Below are 19,311 nucleotides of genomic sequence, written 5' to 3'. Positions count from 1 at the left end.
GATCCATCTGTGTAGCAAGATCTTCCAGATGGCAATATCAGGGTCCCAGGACTCTGCCGCTGGGAGCTTGAACGGAGGGATTTTATGGATTTCAAACCCGGCACGGGATAGCTGTGAGAACCACACAGGCCGGAACATTGAGGTCCGATCTGTGTGGTGGTCATTGCTGTCACGAGAAACTTAGCTGCGAGCTACCGGACGCGTCCATAGGTTGCGGTTAGTGGAATGCCTTATACGAAGTAGCTGCAACAGCAGTCGCGTACAATCAGCGGTATCGAGCGAAAAGTCTCAGTGAGAGATCGATGTGACAAGGCGAGTGGCGCCTTTAAATAGCCAATGGCCAACCTTTAATCGCGGCGATTGGTCCTTTGGACAGGAGCTTGACGAGCGCTGGCCACCTTTGGTTTTGGATCTTGGCGAGAACATCATAAAAATAGAGTGGTCCCTCATCATTGAGCCTAAACTTGAATCTGACAGTACTCATTGATACGTAGGAAGTTTACTCGCTATTCCTTTAAGGAATGTTCATGGGAAATTTCGCAAATTTTACAGCTTTCATGTGAATTGGCAGTCCTAACACAATTCCTATTGCCCTTAGGTGGTATGTAATCATTTCGCTAACATTTCCTTTCTGTATCCATTATGAACACTTCTTATTGAAAGTTCAACGTCTTAATATATATATTTTTTTCTTTATTTTGGTTACACTACTGATTGAGTCTCAATAGCGAACTTCTCCAAAACACAACAAAAAAAAAGCCGCCATGAAAGGTTCAAAATCATGCAGAACAACGTCAATTAACTGTAGTATCGGAGAAAAGCAAATGCTACATAGTACTAAACAAAAGAATTACAAAACAAAAATACATTTACAAAGCGATTTTCACACACAACACTCAGAGAAGATACGTATGTATAAGCAAAGGTCAGTCATTGAGTGTAGACCGCATTGTCTGAGCACTTGTGAGACTTTCACATCAAATGCTCAAGAGTAGAGAAGTAATGAGACAAACCAAATTAAAAAAAAAAATAAATTTACAATGTCAAAGGGACCCAAGAGAGAAGAGTGGGAGCACAACACAAGGCTTTGTACGCAGTTGGTTGGAAGGAGCATAAAACAGACAACACACACATTCAACTCTCATAACAAAAAACATGTTGGTTGTATCACCATGGAGTTTAAGTTTTAAAGGAAGAGTATACTTATATTATTGGCCTTTTACAAATCCTCCCTCTCTCTTTCAAAACACAGGTATAAGGATATTGTCAGAGAAGTTGTTTGGGAAATATGTTCTGAGGGTGTTTGCTCAACGCTTTGCCGTGCGTGTATACCCCTATAAAAGAATGCTCATTTTTTTCATAGAGTAAAAAGGGTAGGCTGAGAATAGTGACAAATACACTCTTCATTCTGATAAGAAGTACTCCATCAACCTCTCACAATGAGCAAAGGTTGCAATATTTAAATTAGATTTTGTTTTTTATGCTCCCAAACGCAATGAGCTGGGGCTATAAAAATACTGTTGTGGCTATTGTTTGAGAGTTATTTTTGTTGTTGATGGTGGCGGTGGCATCATCAAGCCATCAAAAATTCTCTGTTTACATTTCGTTTTTTGGGATTAGTGCTATTCTCTGCTTACGCCTTATTGTTTACAAAAAGTGACTTATAAAAAAACCAGGCAAAGGATAAAAAGAATCAAGTCTAACAATACATTAAAATAAAAAAAATAAAATAAAAATTTATTAGGTTAGTAACGCATTGTCCAGCTGTTAGGATATCATTTTATTGAATAACAAAAAAACGTTTTGTCAAGTAATAATGATATATATATGAAATCAATATATTCCACTGATGGCTATATTCCTTTCTATAAAAGTTGACATAAAACTATTTCCCCTACAAATATAGTGGGGAACATTAAAACACCCAAACATTCTTTTAATAGTAGTTAGGTATTCCACCTCCATAATATTGTAATAACTATTTTTTAAAATAAGGAAAAATTTTTAAGATTAAATACACCGCATTGCCACGTAGTTAGGATATTCTTTTGATATCAGCCAGTAATCTAACTCCATAATCGTCATACATATCTATTTCTCAGATTATTCAAAAACTTGCGAAAAGGTAAATTGATTTTTTAATACCTATATGTATTTGTAATCAATATTTTTACTGCATCAAAACTAGGAAATATGTATGTGTTAACAATATGACAAAAAATCGAAAGTCTAACTTTTCTTTTTATTTACTTATTACAACATATTGCTACAAATGTATTTTCTTTAACTCCAAGAAAATGTTTTTGATTTTAAATGTGAAAAGCTTCTTTAAATTCAACAAGAATTCCTCACAAGATTTAAATGGAATATGCAACCATATGCTATGTGAGGTGCTAGCTAAACACATCTAACTAAACATCGTGGGATGCTATTCTTCTTTATATAGAATCTCTCATACACAGAATTCCTTTGAAATCTCACAGTAACACAATGTGTGGGAGTATAGAATAAAATCAGAGAAATTACAAAAAAAAAACAACTGCTAAGTGTGAGGAGATATGTATAAAAAACACAGTACAGAGACGAGATTTTTCGCCTTGCTCTTGCCCCTCTTTTTCGCGTATATAGAGACAGAAAGAGACCTTCAATAGCTTGTCGTTGGCGCTGACAGTATTACCGAATAGAGTGTAACGTCATCAGGTATACAATACATGTATACAAATATACAATACACAATACTTTCAAATGGCCTTCGTTGTTATATTCACATCTCATTCTCCCGTTCTTTCTCTCTTTCGATTAGTTGTAGGCTACAAGCTGCTCTCATTCTATCTCATGTGTTGTAAAGGTTGAAAAATTATATCTCTTTCCCTACCCCGCAACTAAACATTATTTATTTTTTTCGTAACAGAGCACGAGAGGGCTGCAGAGACTTTTTATTGTTTTTATTATTATTTCTTATAGTATGATTTGAACAGTGGAGCGAAAGAATTGAACCAATTTGAAAAATTTTAAAAAACAAAATACAACATGAAGAATGTGGCTAAAAATCAAAAAATATTATATTACATATATTGAATACATGTGTTATTGGCAATATAGGGGCTCATTTAATTGTTACATACCTATATATATCGGCGCAAAGTTTGTATTTCAACTAAACAGCGAAAAGCTATTGATATCGTGAAACAGCATTTTGCATTAAGGTCGGTCAAAATAAGGTAAAATGGCATGTGCCATCTAAAAGCTGTTACCATAGTACAATTAAGAGGTAGCGTCATTAGCGCAACAAAAATCTACCCCCAACGAATCTACGTTGATTGGCAAATGCAAGTAGTTTTTAGATATAAACGTTGTTTTACAATTAATCTTCTTCAGATGGGTTTTAAAGTTGTATTTTCATCATTATTATTCTGTTTTGTTGCTTATGTATGGAATATCATGTCAAATAAAACATTGTTAAAAAATCTTAGAAAAATATCTGTGTTAACAAGCATTTGACATTTAGATTTGTTGCAAAATCAAAACAAAAATGAAAAAAAATTAGTCAGCTGTACGCATGACCCCACTTTAAAAACACATGATTTTCACGGTTACTTTTTTGTTCAGTTCAGCATTCGGAATAGTTGTGAAAAAATTAAATAATATGTCCTTTTTTTAAAACAAAAGATTTTTTATACCAACAAAATCCTGCCTTTGTACTACACAAAGATTAATAATAGCCTGTTTGTGGACGCCGAACAATAGTCTAGACGAACAAATCACAATCGTTCGAAATCGAATATTTTTCGGTTTGTGTATGTCGAATTCAATTTTTCGCCAAAACAATGTTTTTATTTTCACATGGTAATAATTTTGGGATTGCCATATCGTGGTTTCTCCAAATCTACTACCAATTCGTTTCTACAATTGTGCAATTATTGTATGATTTTCTTAAATGAAGTCATCCATTGGCTTTTACATTTTTAGCGGCTGAGTAGGATCCCAACATTGTAAAACTACCTCTTGATATAAAGCCAATAGAAGCTCTTATTTGTATAAAAAATTGTAGAAGTATTCTTTGGTGAGAGGTCCGTAAAATGTTATAGACAAACCTCTTTGACCCATTACTTTTGTCAAAGAATCCGTAGTTAGCTCTTAAATGCTAAAACTTGTGCAATTTTATATTTTACTTGTTTTTTGCTAAAAAATTCTAACTCGAAAGCAATTTATCAAACGGCTGATTTTGACATTTGCTTCGCATTTTTGGCAATTGTTTCGATATACATAAACTCATTTTTGTATGGGAATGTTTATTGTTATATGGAGTTTGACAGTTGTCAACCCTAATAAAATAAAATATTTTGTCTATCGTTTCTTATCCAGGATTTACACACGTAGAACAATCGTTGGGATCCAATAGCTAGATATTTTCCCTTTTCTTTACAAATCAATCTGAAAACGACTATTCTTTCCTGTACAATTTATAACGAAAACGAGTCATTCAAAGCATGTGAGCCCAAATAAATTCCTAAATTGTGCTAAATAAACACAGCCCTGAATAATGTTAAAAAAATAAAAATCAAAAATTTTCCAAAAAAAATACAGAATAAACAAAATTATGCAGATAAAGCAAAAACTTAACAATAACATTTATATTGGAGTGTAAAAATGCCATTTCCAAACGGTTGAAATGTTTTTAAAAACGACGTAAGCAAAACAGTCAATGTACCATAGCATTATAAACAAGTCCTTTGCTTTGGTCTGAACATAGTAAAAAATTAGTGTAAAAATTCAAGTAATTCCTGTTTTTTTTTTTAATAAGAAAATATAAACAAATGGTAAGATCAAATAAAAAATCTGAAACTAAATTTTTCTCTGAGTTTTCACTTCCAAGAATCTCTACAATGCATCTCTAAAGGGAAAGCGTTCTCAAGAGCCCTGAGCAAGTTGTGGATGACAATTCTCTGAGAAATGTGTATAAAGCTCAGAGAATTCCAACTCGAATTGACCCACTGTGTAGGACGCAAAAAACCCCATCAGAGCGCAGCAACAACCATGAGTTGGCAACAAAACAGCGCAGAGTACAGCCGCAGACGAGACAACAGAATAATCATACCATCAACATTAAGTCTCTGAGTATGTGTGTGCTAAATGCCACAACGAGAAAGTTCCATAATGGAGAGTTGTTGATTCGTACAATGGTGGTGGTATGGTGTGTGCTGCTGTTTGCGAGTAGTATATATTTCACTAAATGTCAATAGAGCATGAGCAATAGCTAGCTGACTGTATATAAAATAGAGGGGTATAACATTGTAGAATGGTTTCTACGAGTGTATAAAGACCTCTCGCTCGAACACACGGGTTTTGATCATGAGACCACTACGTGTGATTTCTCTCTTCCCCACCCCCTCCAAAACGTAACCCTCTTCTAAAAAAGCAAAATTAATAAGATACGACAAAACCAGCAACTCTTCAAATGGTTTTTCGTTCAGAGAAGGGAAATTAAAAAACTGGGGAAGGAGAGCTATGGAAAAATACAACACACAACAAATGTACAAATGAAAAGAAAGTGGGAAACACAATAAAGTTATCGCTAATGTACATTTTCATTGGTATACAGAAAAATATTCAGTTATACTTTGGTGAAGAAAAATTTTTTTTTTTCAAATATGTAGATAATCCTGATTTAAAAACAAAAATTATCAAATAAGTTTCTGGTATGTTTGTGTTTTAGGCCACGACCGGCGTTTTGGATTTTTTCTGAACCGTAGAATGCTCTGTTTATGGGAGTAGGACTTGGAGAACACTACAGCCAGTCATCTTCACTGGTCAGAGTATAGTTTGTAGTTGTCTCTGGTCAGATGGATAAATGGATGCTCTTCATTTTCGTTACACTCTTCTATGTGGTGTCCACGAGAATGAATGCATGAACGAACAATAGTAGAATGTGTACTGGTATCTGAGGTCAGTATTTTCGCATTTCGAAGAGTGTTTACGTTGATTTTGGTCTGTTATTAAATATAAAACACCCACCCCCTCCCCTTGAACCACCTTCTGATGACACACACACATGCTCTGCTCCGCGCTCACTTTTCTCCTTTGCTCAAACAGGCTGGCAGGCACAAGCAGGCCCTCCTCATCAATTCAACAATTTAATGCTGGTTCGGAGATACAGAGCTAGTGAGTCCCCAACCAAATAACACACCAAAGCCTCTTTCTTGCGAGTGTATGTACATATGTAAGTGTGTTTTGGGCAGGGAGACATTTCCTCATTTGCCTCAATTGTCAATTGAAATCTTTAAAAGAAATCTCTAAAAATCTTTCTTGGAGTCGAGAAAATTGCCTAAGTTTCTTCTTTTCCCATACATAAATAAGCGTTGTTGCTGTTTGTGGTGTATAAATAACATCATCATATCTGGTAGAGTAGAGCGGCAGCGAGTACATTTACAGTGTGTGAATGACTGACGATGGTTTTAGCAACGATTTTTACACTCTACAGCAACACTTGTACACTCTGTTGTTGGTGCACTCAATCTGCTATCTAGAGTAGATGAATATAAAAAACTTGAAATTGAAAAACGTGAAATAACCATTCTCATACATGGGCTCCTACACTCCCTCCCCTTTTCTCTTTTTTTATGTCAACATTATGTGGCTGTGGCTATGGATTTCTACTTTGCAGAGGTATGTTTTTCTGAGATGGGTCTGCCAGAGATGAGGAAATAATGTCGGTGGTGACCACCACCACAAGTTCACAACAAAAAAGTGAGACACAAGTAAGTTTGGAGAACTAAAACGTTTTAATGAATGACTTTTTACCCACGACTCTTTCTTTCGCTTCTGCCAATGACGTTGTTGTTGTAATCAATGTTTATTTTCATTTTTGTTTTTCTTGTTGACACCCCATCTCAATGGAGAGCAGAGCGTAACAGTAAAATAACTATGACAAGTTGTTTAGATACCGCAAGCATATAAAAGGTTACGGAAAGTCTCTGTTTACAAACAAACACAAAATGCGCGCAACATCTGTTTTTCAGTCAAAGAAAATCGGATTCATTTCGGAAACCGGTACTTTCAAGTTGCATTCGCGAAACTTCTTTTAATCTACTTCAAAGTAAAGATATTTATATGAAACCTCAACTATTTATTATTGCCTGTGAGTGACCAATTTGAAAAAACCATTTTCAGAATGTGGCACGTATGGATAGGTGTGAGGCCACCCACCCGCCTGACTTTGGAGACCCAGTTGCCTGTCATGCAACTTCAAAGCCCAACACGAATTAAGGCATTATCTCCTAGGCAATGACCAGAGGGGCATAGTTTTTGCCTAGCAAATTGATAGCTCCACGTTTTGCAATATGAAAGTCGACCTCCACCAGGATTATGTTCAGTTGAAAAGAGGATGTGGATATTAATGCCACTATGGACATACATCTCTAAGCCAGAAATCAGCTTGTTGTGCGCTCTAAATCGTGTTTTCTGGGTTTCACTTTTTCCCAAAATTTACTGCTATTGTCACGTTCATAAAGTTTAAAAGTATCTAAAATTTTCATCATGAGATTTTTTATATAAAACCAAAAAATTAACATACAGCAAATAATTAATTTGGACTTTTTGTTTGCGCGATAATAAATAATTGATTTGATGTATCATGTCATCCCGTAATTTCTTTGGAATCAGACCCATAGTTATATCCATTGACCGATTATTCGACGTCATAGCATCTATGTTCTGGTTCTGTGTTCCGGATTGACCCAGTGTAATACTCACCGACCATATGCTGCCGCCTAAGTGTACGTGTTTGTAAATTTATGAGGATAGCAATAAAGTTCGACGGGTTAAGAGCTGTTGGCAAGATTATAGACCCAGCATCATCATTGCGCGGTGAATTATCATCTTGCCAGACATCTCTGTTATCATAACCTAGTAGTTGGAAAATGACGTTTCCTTGCAAGTCATTGGGATCGTTAATCATTTCATTGGGACGGACCACCTTCCAAAAATTCTTACTATTGACCGACCATGCGATTTCAAAATCTTTAAACGCCGGACCTACATATTTCAACCAGAAGAAAATCGGCAATTCCAGTCGGTGGTACATGCCGGATTGATCCGATGTATTCCTTTATCGACAAGGGCTGCCGCCTCAGTGTACAACACACTGCTACAACAACAACAGAAGAAACCCGATTGGGACGGCTTCAATAAATAACCAATCGCCACTTCAGTGATCTATTCCCACCCTTAGATGTACGTATTGCTGAGAAGAAATTCCGAAACATCATTAACGTTCAATCGCTTTCAAACCTCTGCAAGATGATGACAGAACCTAAATCACTTTTTCGTCGTAACAGATCAATTTATTGAGCATCCCGAGAGTGACCAGGCAAGGAGGGGATCCATTCGTCTTTTCGTGGTCTGCAAGCCAATGACAAACCATCACACAACATTATCCGCAGCGCCATATCGTCCAAGGCGGTGGACCCAGACGAAATCTCTGAAGACAAGTGCATGACACAGATCCTCAACCTGTCCCTGAGCACTCTTATATTTCCCTATCGGCAGACTAATCCCGCTAATTGCGGATTTTTTAAAGGAAAGTAAATGCATTTTTAATAAAACTTAGAATGAACTTTAATCAAATATACCTTTTTTACACTTTTTTCTAAAGCAAGCTAAAAGTAACAGCGGATAACTGACAGAAGAAAGAATGCAATTACAGAGTCACAAGTTGTGAAAAAATTTGTCAACGCCGACTATATGAAAAATCCGCAATTACTTTTTGGGCAACCCAATATCGTGTTTTCGCGCCCCCACTTTAAATACGTCTGCGTGAGGTTATATTAGAGATGGGCATTTTAGTTCCTTTTGGTGATTACTCCTTTAAGTTCCGTTCCACAAAAGGAACTAGTTCCTTTTCTTAGTTCCTTGGCTCCTTTTCATCCCCTTTTTTGATTGCTTTATACAAAACAAAAAAAGAGCTTTGAATTTTGTTTTGAACCTTAAAATGAGTGTTTTTAAATGTACATATAGACATTCTGACTGTATATGTAATTGAATTTAAAATTCATTTTTGTACTTTATTTTAAACAAAGCGCATCAAAACAATTTAGATTTATTGACAGTAAAAAAAAATATGTGGATGCCACCAAAGAGGGCACCTCACCCACTTTGGATGCCACCACGTTTCTATATTTGTTCCACTACACTCATTTAATATGGCTGCCACAAATAATTTAGTTTCCTTTCACCTAAATCATAACGTACACAGTTGTTGTCCATTTAAAAAATTTGACGCTTCATACAACAACTGCGTTTTGACGCAGTTGTTGTATGAAGCTGAAAAATATGGCATATCAATCAGCTGGTCTACAAATTAACAAAAGGGAGCAAAAGAAAAGTGTACGTGCAAAAAAAAAAGGAACTATGTAACTATAAGAAGGAAAGAGATGGAACTAGTTCCAGCAGTCCCTTAATTGGATAAGTTCCATTGAACTAGTTCCATTCGGAACTACCCAACTCTAGCTTGAACCTCTACCTTGCCGAACTAGACGGTTTATTTCGCTGCCAGAAATTTGAAGATATCCGCCACCAAATCTTCAGCCACACTTTTCACTTCGTCGTCAGCAAAACCGTAAAAATTACGGCCACCAACTATCCCAAAATACTTGATGTCACATTTGACAGCCCTTATAAAACTTCCGCGTATACCACTGCAATGTATGACAAAGTCATTGGAGAAAGAAGGTCCTCAAATCGCAGTCAGCACTTCGGTGCTGGTAAAGAAATCTTGTTGACTACATTCGAAGTATTTAGTCGGTCAGTGATTAACTATGCAGCTCCGATGTGGACTCGGCAGCTGAGCGACACTGAGAGCAAAGGAATCAAAGATCCTACCAGTGCGAGAGCTCAACTATATGTTCTCTAAGCAGAATCAACTGGGCTGCCCTAGCAGAGACCGTCCCAATAAGCATCTTGTAGATAGGCATCCATCGCCCAGAGGGTACATTTACATGATCTATAACGTAAGGTTCAGCGCTACAAGAGAGAACCTCTAGATCAGGCGACGTTTCAGGTCTGAAAAGTATTCTGGCAGTCACGGTAGAAGAAGCGGGGAACAGCTACCAAGTGAACGCAGTCCTTGGAGAATGACCATCATCCTATTGCAACTGAAGAAGTTGGCTTACCACGGCAACCGGAATAGTTTTGGCTCAATTATACGCCGCCAAATTCGCCGCCTCAAATCTTACAGAGCTGGGATTGATGTCAATGTGTTGGATTTATGTTCAGATCACACGTCATCGGTTTAGCTTCCATTCCAATCCTGCTCGACTTAGAACCAAATCTGAATGCATCCCAACTTAGCAGAGAATCCAGCAGACAAATACAATGGATTAGGCACTAGATACTGATACAACAACAACTCAAGAAGTCTGACCGGCAGATAGGATTATTTGGAGGCTATATCTTCTTATGGACCTATCTCGGCAGTATTTGGTGGTGTGGGGTGTTAGAGTTCACATACCAACTATTCAATCTTAAAGTTAAATTCGTGTCATTTGAAGTTAAAATTGAGCTTTGAATGGCAATTCCAATAAAACCTACTTTGAAATATATAAATAGATGCATCAATGTCAGAAGAGCTTACAATTCACCGAATGTAAATTCTAAAAGACGCGTATATAGACGCATATGTATCAGGGTGTATGCATTACATTCACCTGGATATCTCGACATCGGTAAACGTCGTATTAGTTATACCTATGAAACTTATTCACCAAGAGGTGGCACAACAACAACGTCGTCTATAAAAACGACGTCCCCTTTCAGTGGGCTAAATATTGTCTTTTGGGCTTCTATCCTTTTGACTGAATTGCCTACATTCGCATAGATCTCCCGTTTTAGACAGCACCAAAACTTAATCCGTCAATGAAATCCTATGGCAAGATTGTACGTACAGGATTGACCCGATGGAGTCCTTTATCGGCAAGGGCTGCCGCCTCAGTGTACATCACACTGCTGCAAAAACAACATGATCTAGAGCGTGAGGTTCAGCGATACAAGAGAACCTCTGGATCAAGCAGCATATCAAGAGGGTCTAGACAATATTCATGCAGATCACCGCAATCCCATGGCAGCCGGTTGTACGTACCGGATTGACCCGATAAAGTCTTTCAACGGCAAGGGCTGTCGCCTCGGTGTACAATACACTGCTACAACAACAACAACAACCGCAATAGCTATCGGGTAAACGGGCAAACCATAGTAGTTCCGGCCCAATTACGATCCGGCAGATACAGCCCTCTCAACTACTATAGAGCAAGGATTGATGCCGACGTGCAGGATGTAAGTATGTCCGGATTGTGACCAGGGACACGTCAACTGTTCAATTGCCAGCCAGACTCACTCGACCCAGAGCCAGATCCCTCTGGACGCACTCCATCTTAGTTGCAGAGTTCCTTGATCTGGATACTCAACAAAATCAAGCAGACGAAAGATAAAGGGTGATTTTTTTGAACCGAACACTGATTTTGGTAATAAAATTCAATGATTTGCAAGCGTTGCTCGTTAGTAAGTCTATTCATGATGAAATGTCAAAGCATACTGAGCATCTTTCTCTTTGACACCATGTCTGAAATCCCACGTGATCTGTCAAATACTAATGCATGAAAATCCTAACCTCAAAAAAATCACCCTTTAGAACACAACACTCTGCTACAACAACAACAATCCCATGGCAGCCGGTTGTACCTACCAGATTGACCCGATGGAGTTCTTCATCGGCAAGGGCTGCCGCCTCATTGTATAACACGCTGCTACAACAACAACAACAACAATGCGTCTAAATGACTAAATTGCCTAAATTCGCATAGGGGATTTTACTTTTTTGGGCAACACAATAACTATATCATAGAAGTCTACAATTTTCAGTTATGTCATTAAGAGCGCAATTCGTTGTTTAATCTACTAAATCTGCATAAAATCATACTTTGGAAAAAAGTAAAATAAAATATCTATGGAGGCTCTAATTGGAAATTTCTATATTAAAGTTCAACTTACCTTCAACAAGTCCAGCAAAAAGGGTGATGCGGCACACAGCACTATTTTATGGGCCGGAAAACTGCGTCCACCGGCTGCCAATGTACAATCGACCAAATCGCCGTGACAACGCAGCAGCTGTATGGCCGAGACCAGTGACGTGCCGTAGTCTCCCCACGTCAGGGAATATAGAGAATTCATGGGCAAAGCCATCATGGAGTCCACCGATTCACCAACAGCACAAACGTCCTCCAAGGGCTGTTGCTGTTGCTGAATTGGGTGGTAATAGTGGGTAATGGTGGCGGCGAATTTAAATTACCCAACACAAATTATTCTATGCACTTTATTTGGGGGGAGGGCTTTGCTAAATGTTTATTATTTCCACCAAACGTGGCTCACTGTCCCTTCTTGTAGTCGTCTAATGATTGGGGTGGTGAGGGGTCAACGATGTTAAAATTTTTGCGATGTAATTCATCCAGATGTAGTATTTTTCTTAACACTGCACTTTAAATGTTCATATATATTTTTTTTAATTATTTCTGTTGAGTAATTTCTTTAAATTATATATATTGTTCAGTTCAATTTTTTTTTCTTTTTTATTTAACAACGCATTGCTGCGCTCTAACTCAGTGTTTATTCATACACTCACAATAAAATTTGTGAAATGAAACTGTAAATAAGCGCAGACACAAATAGAGATTGAAGAAGAAGCACAAAAAGAGGGGAAATTATTATTTTGAGGATGATGAGACTGCTCTGTGGCTTTCTCTCTCGCTCTCATGCTGTCATACAAAGTTACTGGCTGCGATGGGAGCAAATCAAAAAAGAGAGAAAGAGAAAAGGAGAGTGCATGTGTTTCGTGCTTTTTAGTGTGGGGGGAAGTTGGGGCCGCCAACAAGCTGCTAGCACTTGCGAGCCAAACGACGACGATCAAGTTTTTTTTTTTTAATTTTTTCACTGATGTATTGCGCATTGACGTCGTGAAAAAATCATGAACTTAAAAAAATGTATATGTGTACACATATCTATATATGTATGTATAAATTTTAATGCATATACGATTTTTGGTTAAACAATGTATAGAGGGCTATGAAAAAATCGTTTCTTTAGTTTTCGCAACATAACAATTGGAATTATGAGTTGAACTATTTATTATTCAAACTGCAACCAAAAATATACTTCTTTTTTTAAGCCCAGTCCTATTGGCAGGCTTTTTGTTTTTTGTCCCGAATATTTTCGTTTGAAAATGATAAATCTTGTTTTAGTTTCTCTTTTATTAGTTTTTAGAGATTTCCCGCTTTTTTCTGATTATCAAGTTTAAATGTTTTATTCATTTTTATTCTCATGAGTAGCATACATGAGCAAACACACTCCTTAACACATCACACTCTTCTATTTTCTTCTACTCTTTAGTTGTTGTTGTATTTTTGAGAAAATTATCCGACGCGCTCACCTACTTCTCGCTAACGTTGAAAGATGTCTACTAAATGAGGGTTATTTGAAAATTCCCTGAAAAGTCTGTGATACAGAAACTCACTACCATCAATGCAGCTACTACACATTTTGTGTAGCCACATAGTGGTATGCCTGTGGCTATGCGCATGTTGCTATTGTTGTTGTTGCTTCCCATAAGAATCCGAAGAGGGCATATTTGTAAATTGTGTTGGCATTGTGTTTTGTTTTTGCTTCGAATGGGAGCAAGATGGCCGACGCTCTTCATGAACTCACACATACAACACTCATTTATAGTAGCAGCGCGACGGCAGCTCGATTATGACCAAAAGAGGTACAGTCATTTATTTTGTACTCGTGTAGATTGTGAGTTTCTCGAATGAGTGTACCATGCTTCTGTTGTGCGGGGTGGTGATGGGTAACCTCTTGTTAAAGAGACGAAAGCCAAAATAAATTTTAATGAAATTTTGCATCCATTAGGTTTAGGAGTTCTTCCAGCTAGGCCCAACAAAAACACATTTTTGTTCGTCTGACCAAAACAGTAGCTGGGGAACAAAGAAGAGGAGAGATAGTTGGATCGAAATATTTTTGGAAAACACTGTTTGAAGCTTTACATCCTTACGGGTCACCTAAATGAATTATGCTGGTGGACCCTTTTATCGTTTTCCACATTAGAAGAGAGAGTTATTTTTGCAACACCTTCAACCTACAGCGGTCAAAAAAAGTATTCATCATTAGCAAAATTGATAATAAATTCACTTATTTTGGGTAATTGAAGAAAATTTAAAGTAAACAAATAATGCAGTTTTATGCAATAGTTTATTTTTCGTAATATGTTTTAAAATAAATTCAAAAAATAAATTTAATTAGCGCAAAAAATGCTATTTTATATAATAACACCAAAAACAGAACAAAAAAAGTATTCATCATTGATGTGCTATCATCAAAGTCAAATTCAAATATTATTTGGGAATCCCCCTTTTCTGTTTTATTTAGTAAAGGAAGCTTTGCCCTTGACAGCAAATATTTAATTTCATTGAAAATATAGTTTTTGTCAAAATGGGTCGTAAGCAAAACGAGGTTTCTGATGAGGTAAAAGTTTTGATAATAAAACACCACAGGAATGGTTTAACTCAAAAAACTATCAATGAAATATTAAATAGACCACGATCTACTATACAATCCATCATCAGAAAGTGGACAGAAACGAAAACTGTTGACAATAAACCAAGATCTGGTCGACCAAAAGCACTTTCAGTTGGAGATGTGCGTTGGCTAGTGCGGCAAGTTCAGAAAACTCCGAAGACAAATGCGACCATTCTTCGTAAAAACACTATGGAATATTTAGGGAAGGAAGTTACTACACAAACAATTCGAAATACACTCAAAAGGCATAGTTACAGAGGAAGAACTGCACGTAAGAAGCCCTTTATAAATAAAATAAACCGAGTGAAAAGGCTAAACTTCGCAAAAATGTATGTAAAACAGCCCGAATCATTTTGGAAAACAGTCATTTTTGCAGACGAGAGCAAGTTTAATCTTTTTGGGTGCGATGGAAAGGTCATAGTGTACAGAAAACCAAATACAGAGCTTGAAGAACGAAACACAGTTGCTACTGTAAAACATGGTGGAGGTGGTTTAATGGTTTGGGGGTGTATGGCGGCTTCAGGAGCGGGAAATCTTGAAACTATTAATGGAGTAATGGATCATAAGTATTACATTGACATTTTAAAGAGGAATTTAAAAGATAGTGCTGTAAAACTTGGGCTTGGTAATAACTTTCAATATTATCAAGATAATGACCCCAAACATTCTGCTTTAAATACCAAGATGTGGATGCTGTATAACTGCCCCAAAGTCATTAAAACTCCTCCTCAAAGTCCCGACTTGAACCCAATTGAACATCTTTGGGAACATCTCGAACGCAAATTGAGAACGCGCAATTTTTCGAGCAAGAGTCAAATGCAACAGGTGATAATGGAGGAATGGACTAATATAGACCAAAATATAACCGCTAAATTAGTCCAATCGATGTCAAACGGTTTAAAAGAAGTTATAAGACGCGGTGGTCGAATAACAAAGTATTAATTTTTTTAAATTATGTTATTTATTTTTTTGTTTTTTTGCAATGATGAATACTTTTTTTGTTTAATTTTTTGTGTTCAGCTGTAAAATGGCCCTTTTTGTTCCAATAAATACTATTTTTTTCTTTAAAAACAATGAAATTGTGTACATATATATCACACAAGCACTACTGCATCATTAGTTTAATATGTTTTTATTCCAATTGTCTTTTGTAGACTTATTAAAAAAAAAACATTGAATGATGAATACTTTTTTTGACCGCTGTACATATGTATGCATGCTTGAGTTGTTTTGATGAAATCTCTTTTGGAGGCAAATCCAAAATCCAATTGCATTGGAGAAATTGTCATATAGCAATATTTGAGATACAACATTCCGTCGTCTTTAATGGTGTGGTTATGGGAGATGAAATGAGTCGGGTTTGTTTCAAATGGGAGAGGAAGGAAGAAGGAGAGGAGAAACCACAAATTCGGGACGCTAAGACATTAGCAATTTAAACGGCATGCAGTTTTAAAGGACTGATCTTACAAATAACATGGGTGCCGCTTTAAATGGGACGACGGTACTGTTTGGAAATACGACAAAAATTGGAAAATTTCTTTATAAACAATTCTGGCATATGAGCATCTATAAAAGCATTTGACATCGTTAGAACTAGAGTAAGGAATATGAGGACTATCTATCATAAGCAAGTATTGTTTCAATAAAGGTTTTCTAAGTGTTTGCAGGATATAATAAATTTCATAGAATTGATTTCGGACAAAAAGTTTAAGGGAATTCAACTATTGTTTTAATATGGATTCCTCTTCTGTGGACCATGTTGTACAATTAAATATAAATCTAGACTGTCAGATGAACACATCATAAGCCGGCAGATTGTCATCCCATTTTGCGAATACGTAAGCATTTATTGTACCACTGATGCCGCTCGTCCAAACACGGTGAAACCCAAATAAACTCTGGAAGATATTTCACCCAAACTCTCACATTCATGTTTGTCGTCTGCTGTTGAATATCAAATGTGTAAGTAAATGCAGAGAATAGTTTTTATACTCACAGCTCTTGGTTAAAAAACGTAGAATGAAAAAATCCATCTCATTGTTTTTTGTTTCCAACAAACAACGAAAAAATGCATCTCAATCTCCTGTGTGTTTCTAAAACATAATACGCTCTATATTATTCAACATGTTTTTCCATTCTCCAAACTCTTCTTTACATTTGTGTTGTAGTTGCCCTCATCAATAGTGGCGATTAAAACCAATGCGGCCTATACTCTTCTTAACGAGATACAATCACGATTTGTTGTTGCTTTTGAGCTCAGAGTGTAGTGTTTTTTTGCAAAGTGGTTTACTATGTAGAACAGTCTTGTCAGATTAGGGGAAATTTCCCCATAAACAGGGATTTTTTTTCGTGATTGGGTAAAAAAAATATCGTACTTAAGCATTTCGGTTCAGATTTCGACATAGCTCCCATATCAAGTGGTCTTTCGACATAACTTCTTAACCCCTAGAAACTGTACTATCATCCTATTAGGCTGAAATCCATTTAGTGTTCTGTTACGACTTCTAACAATGGTCCAAATCAGTTTATAACCTGATATAATAGCTCCCATATAAAACTGAATAAACCTATCTCCCGTTTTGTTATATTGAGCCCCTGTAAGCTGCAGTTGTTTATTACTAACAATGACAAAACTAAAATGCACCAAACCTTTGGTTGTGGGGATAGCAATTTTTTATAAAAAGAAAACATTATCAGTATTATATTTTTTTATTGGTAAAACATTTAAATTTGGGAATTTTTAGTGAAATTTTGGGGATCTGTCTCAAAAAAAAAATTTGATGTATTTGGGTTGTTTTATATACCAGTCTAGTGGATAAGCTAACTTGTGGATAAATAAAAAGCTCTTCCCGCTAAATGCTTTGTACTCTAACGTTGAAAGCAGTGACACACATCCGAACATAGATAAAATATATATAGATAAGGAATTTGAATTTCGCACAGAGACTTGTTGGTGGTGCTTGTAAATAAAGATAAATGAGAATCGTCTAAGAGCATGCCACAAGCAGAATTCTGCTCTCAACGGCATGCAGTTTGCGTCGTTTGCATTTTCTAAATATGCATTATTTCCTTTCCCGTGAAGAAAACTAAGGCGTAGGGCACGTATGTTGGGTTTCGGCAGTCTTGGCTTCCAATATATGTATCTTTTTTTCTTTTATTTCCTTTCTTTTCGCTGCGAATAGCATTTTCTCCATACGAACTAAGCGAGAATAGCCGCTTAATTGGTAAATAAAACACCCCTATTGTTTTTGGTCTCTCAAAACAAAACTGTTAGTGACTGCAATTTTGTAAACCCTCCACAATAGGACAGGAGTATACTCAGTACGTCATCCTTACAAAATATATATAATCTGGGTCGACTTGATATTTATTCTTAGTCGATTTAGACATGTCCGAATGGCCAATTTAACGAGCCACGTTTCCTCAACAGAACTATTTTAGTATCCGACAATTATAAATAACTAGCCGAACTGGGCCCGCTCCGCTGCGCCTTCTTTTGATCTCTAATATCTTTGAAGGATGGAGACACTTCGCCCTGAATGCGGATCATAATTTTGTCTATTTTTGAATTCAATCGAATTTCCACCTCTGTGGGCCTATGTAATGTCACCGTTGTGCATGGGTTAGCATCTTCGACTAATCCGCAATTCCTATACTTATTTTTCTTTATTTTACTGACCGATAGGTTGCCATAACAAAAATAAATGCTGCATGATCAATTTTTACTCTGCCGTCTCTCTATTCGTGGTGGATTCAGTTGATTCATTTGCAAACAGAATAGATGGCGCTTATTTAAATGTTAGTGCTGCCATCAATAAGGGAAAGGTTTAGACTTTTATAACCAAAATATTAACAAAATAACTTAAAAGTTCTCCGCTACATGTCGCCCCGGATGCTTGCGCAGTCACATATAAACGACTGAGAATTTTACATTTCTCCCATCTGTTAGAGCTTTTTTGAACATATGTTATGAGTCTATAGATCTTCTTTGTGTGTGCTCCTTCCGGACCACTCCCCACAATTTGTGAAAATTTGAAAGAAATCGGTTCAGCCTTTTTTAAGTCTATACGGAAAAAACTAATTTACAAACCCACAAGCAAACAAACAAACAAACACAAATACATTTTTATATGTATAGATTGGGTTCAATTAGAAAATTTTTACATTCAATTAAAAAATTCGCTGACCTATTAACGAATTTGTATTATTGATTAAAAATTTTATAATTTGAATTTGGAAATCTACATCCATATGAAGTATCGTTTTCCAAACCTATGTATATAGTCTCTATAGGGATTTTTTTTTTTTTTTTTTTTTTTTTTTTGCGGGTCAGGATGGGAAAATGCTTTACGCATGTGACGAGTACGTCTCTCGCCTTATGCCGGGCTCCGTAGTCAACGGTACCGGCTAAAAACCCACCCTGTGACACCCCTGGGAGTTAATTCCACCCGTGTTCTCATTGGTCACATCCTAATTTTTTCTGTTTTACACTATTACAGCATAACACTTTTTAAAATATATTGTTTTTACTTAACAATTATTATTAATTAAATTATTTTATTTTCTACCCACGCCATTATGTGTCTGTCTATGATAAAAACTAGACATATATTTGTCTCATTCGCACTTCTTCGCATTACATATGTGTGAAAGAGGACACACCAGAACGCAGAAATAGATACTCACAATTTG

At 36.5% G+C, this 19,311-nt stretch overlaps 1 protein-coding gene and 1 long non-coding RNA gene across 3 annotated transcripts in view; one reads left to right on the top strand and one right to left on the bottom strand.

The window, feature by feature from the left end:
* LOC106094438 (transcription factor GAGA) overlaps window positions 1-13,500 on the bottom strand; it is a 70,863-nt gene extending 57,363 nt beyond the window's left edge. For both annotated transcript variants that reach the window (XM_059361255.1, XM_059361254.1), the window contains exon 1: window positions 12,043-13,500. In XM_059361255.1, coding sequence (XP_059217238.1) covers window positions 12,043-12,237 — 195 coding nt within the window. In that variant the 5' untranslated portion in view covers window positions 12,238-13,500. The remainder of the gene's footprint in view (window positions 1-12,042) is intronic.
* LOC106092880 (uncharacterized) lies at window positions 5,696-7,642 on the top strand. The gene is made up of 3 exons (XR_001222253.2): window positions 5,696-5,946; window positions 6,665-6,758; window positions 6,905-7,642. It is a non-coding gene; the product is annotated as an uncharacterized LOC106092880 (long non-coding RNA).
* Window positions 13,501-19,311: the final 5,811 nt, after the last annotated feature.

This window comes from Stomoxys calcitrans, chromosome 1 (genome assembly GCF_963082655.1).
Source record: "Stomoxys calcitrans chromosome 1, idStoCalc2.1, whole genome shotgun sequence".
In the NCBI taxonomy this organism is placed as follows: Eukaryota; Metazoa; Arthropoda; class Insecta; order Diptera; family Muscidae; genus Stomoxys; species Stomoxys calcitrans.
The sequence above is the reverse complement of the archived record's forward strand: the minus strand, read 5'-3'. Positions and strand labels throughout refer to the sequence as shown.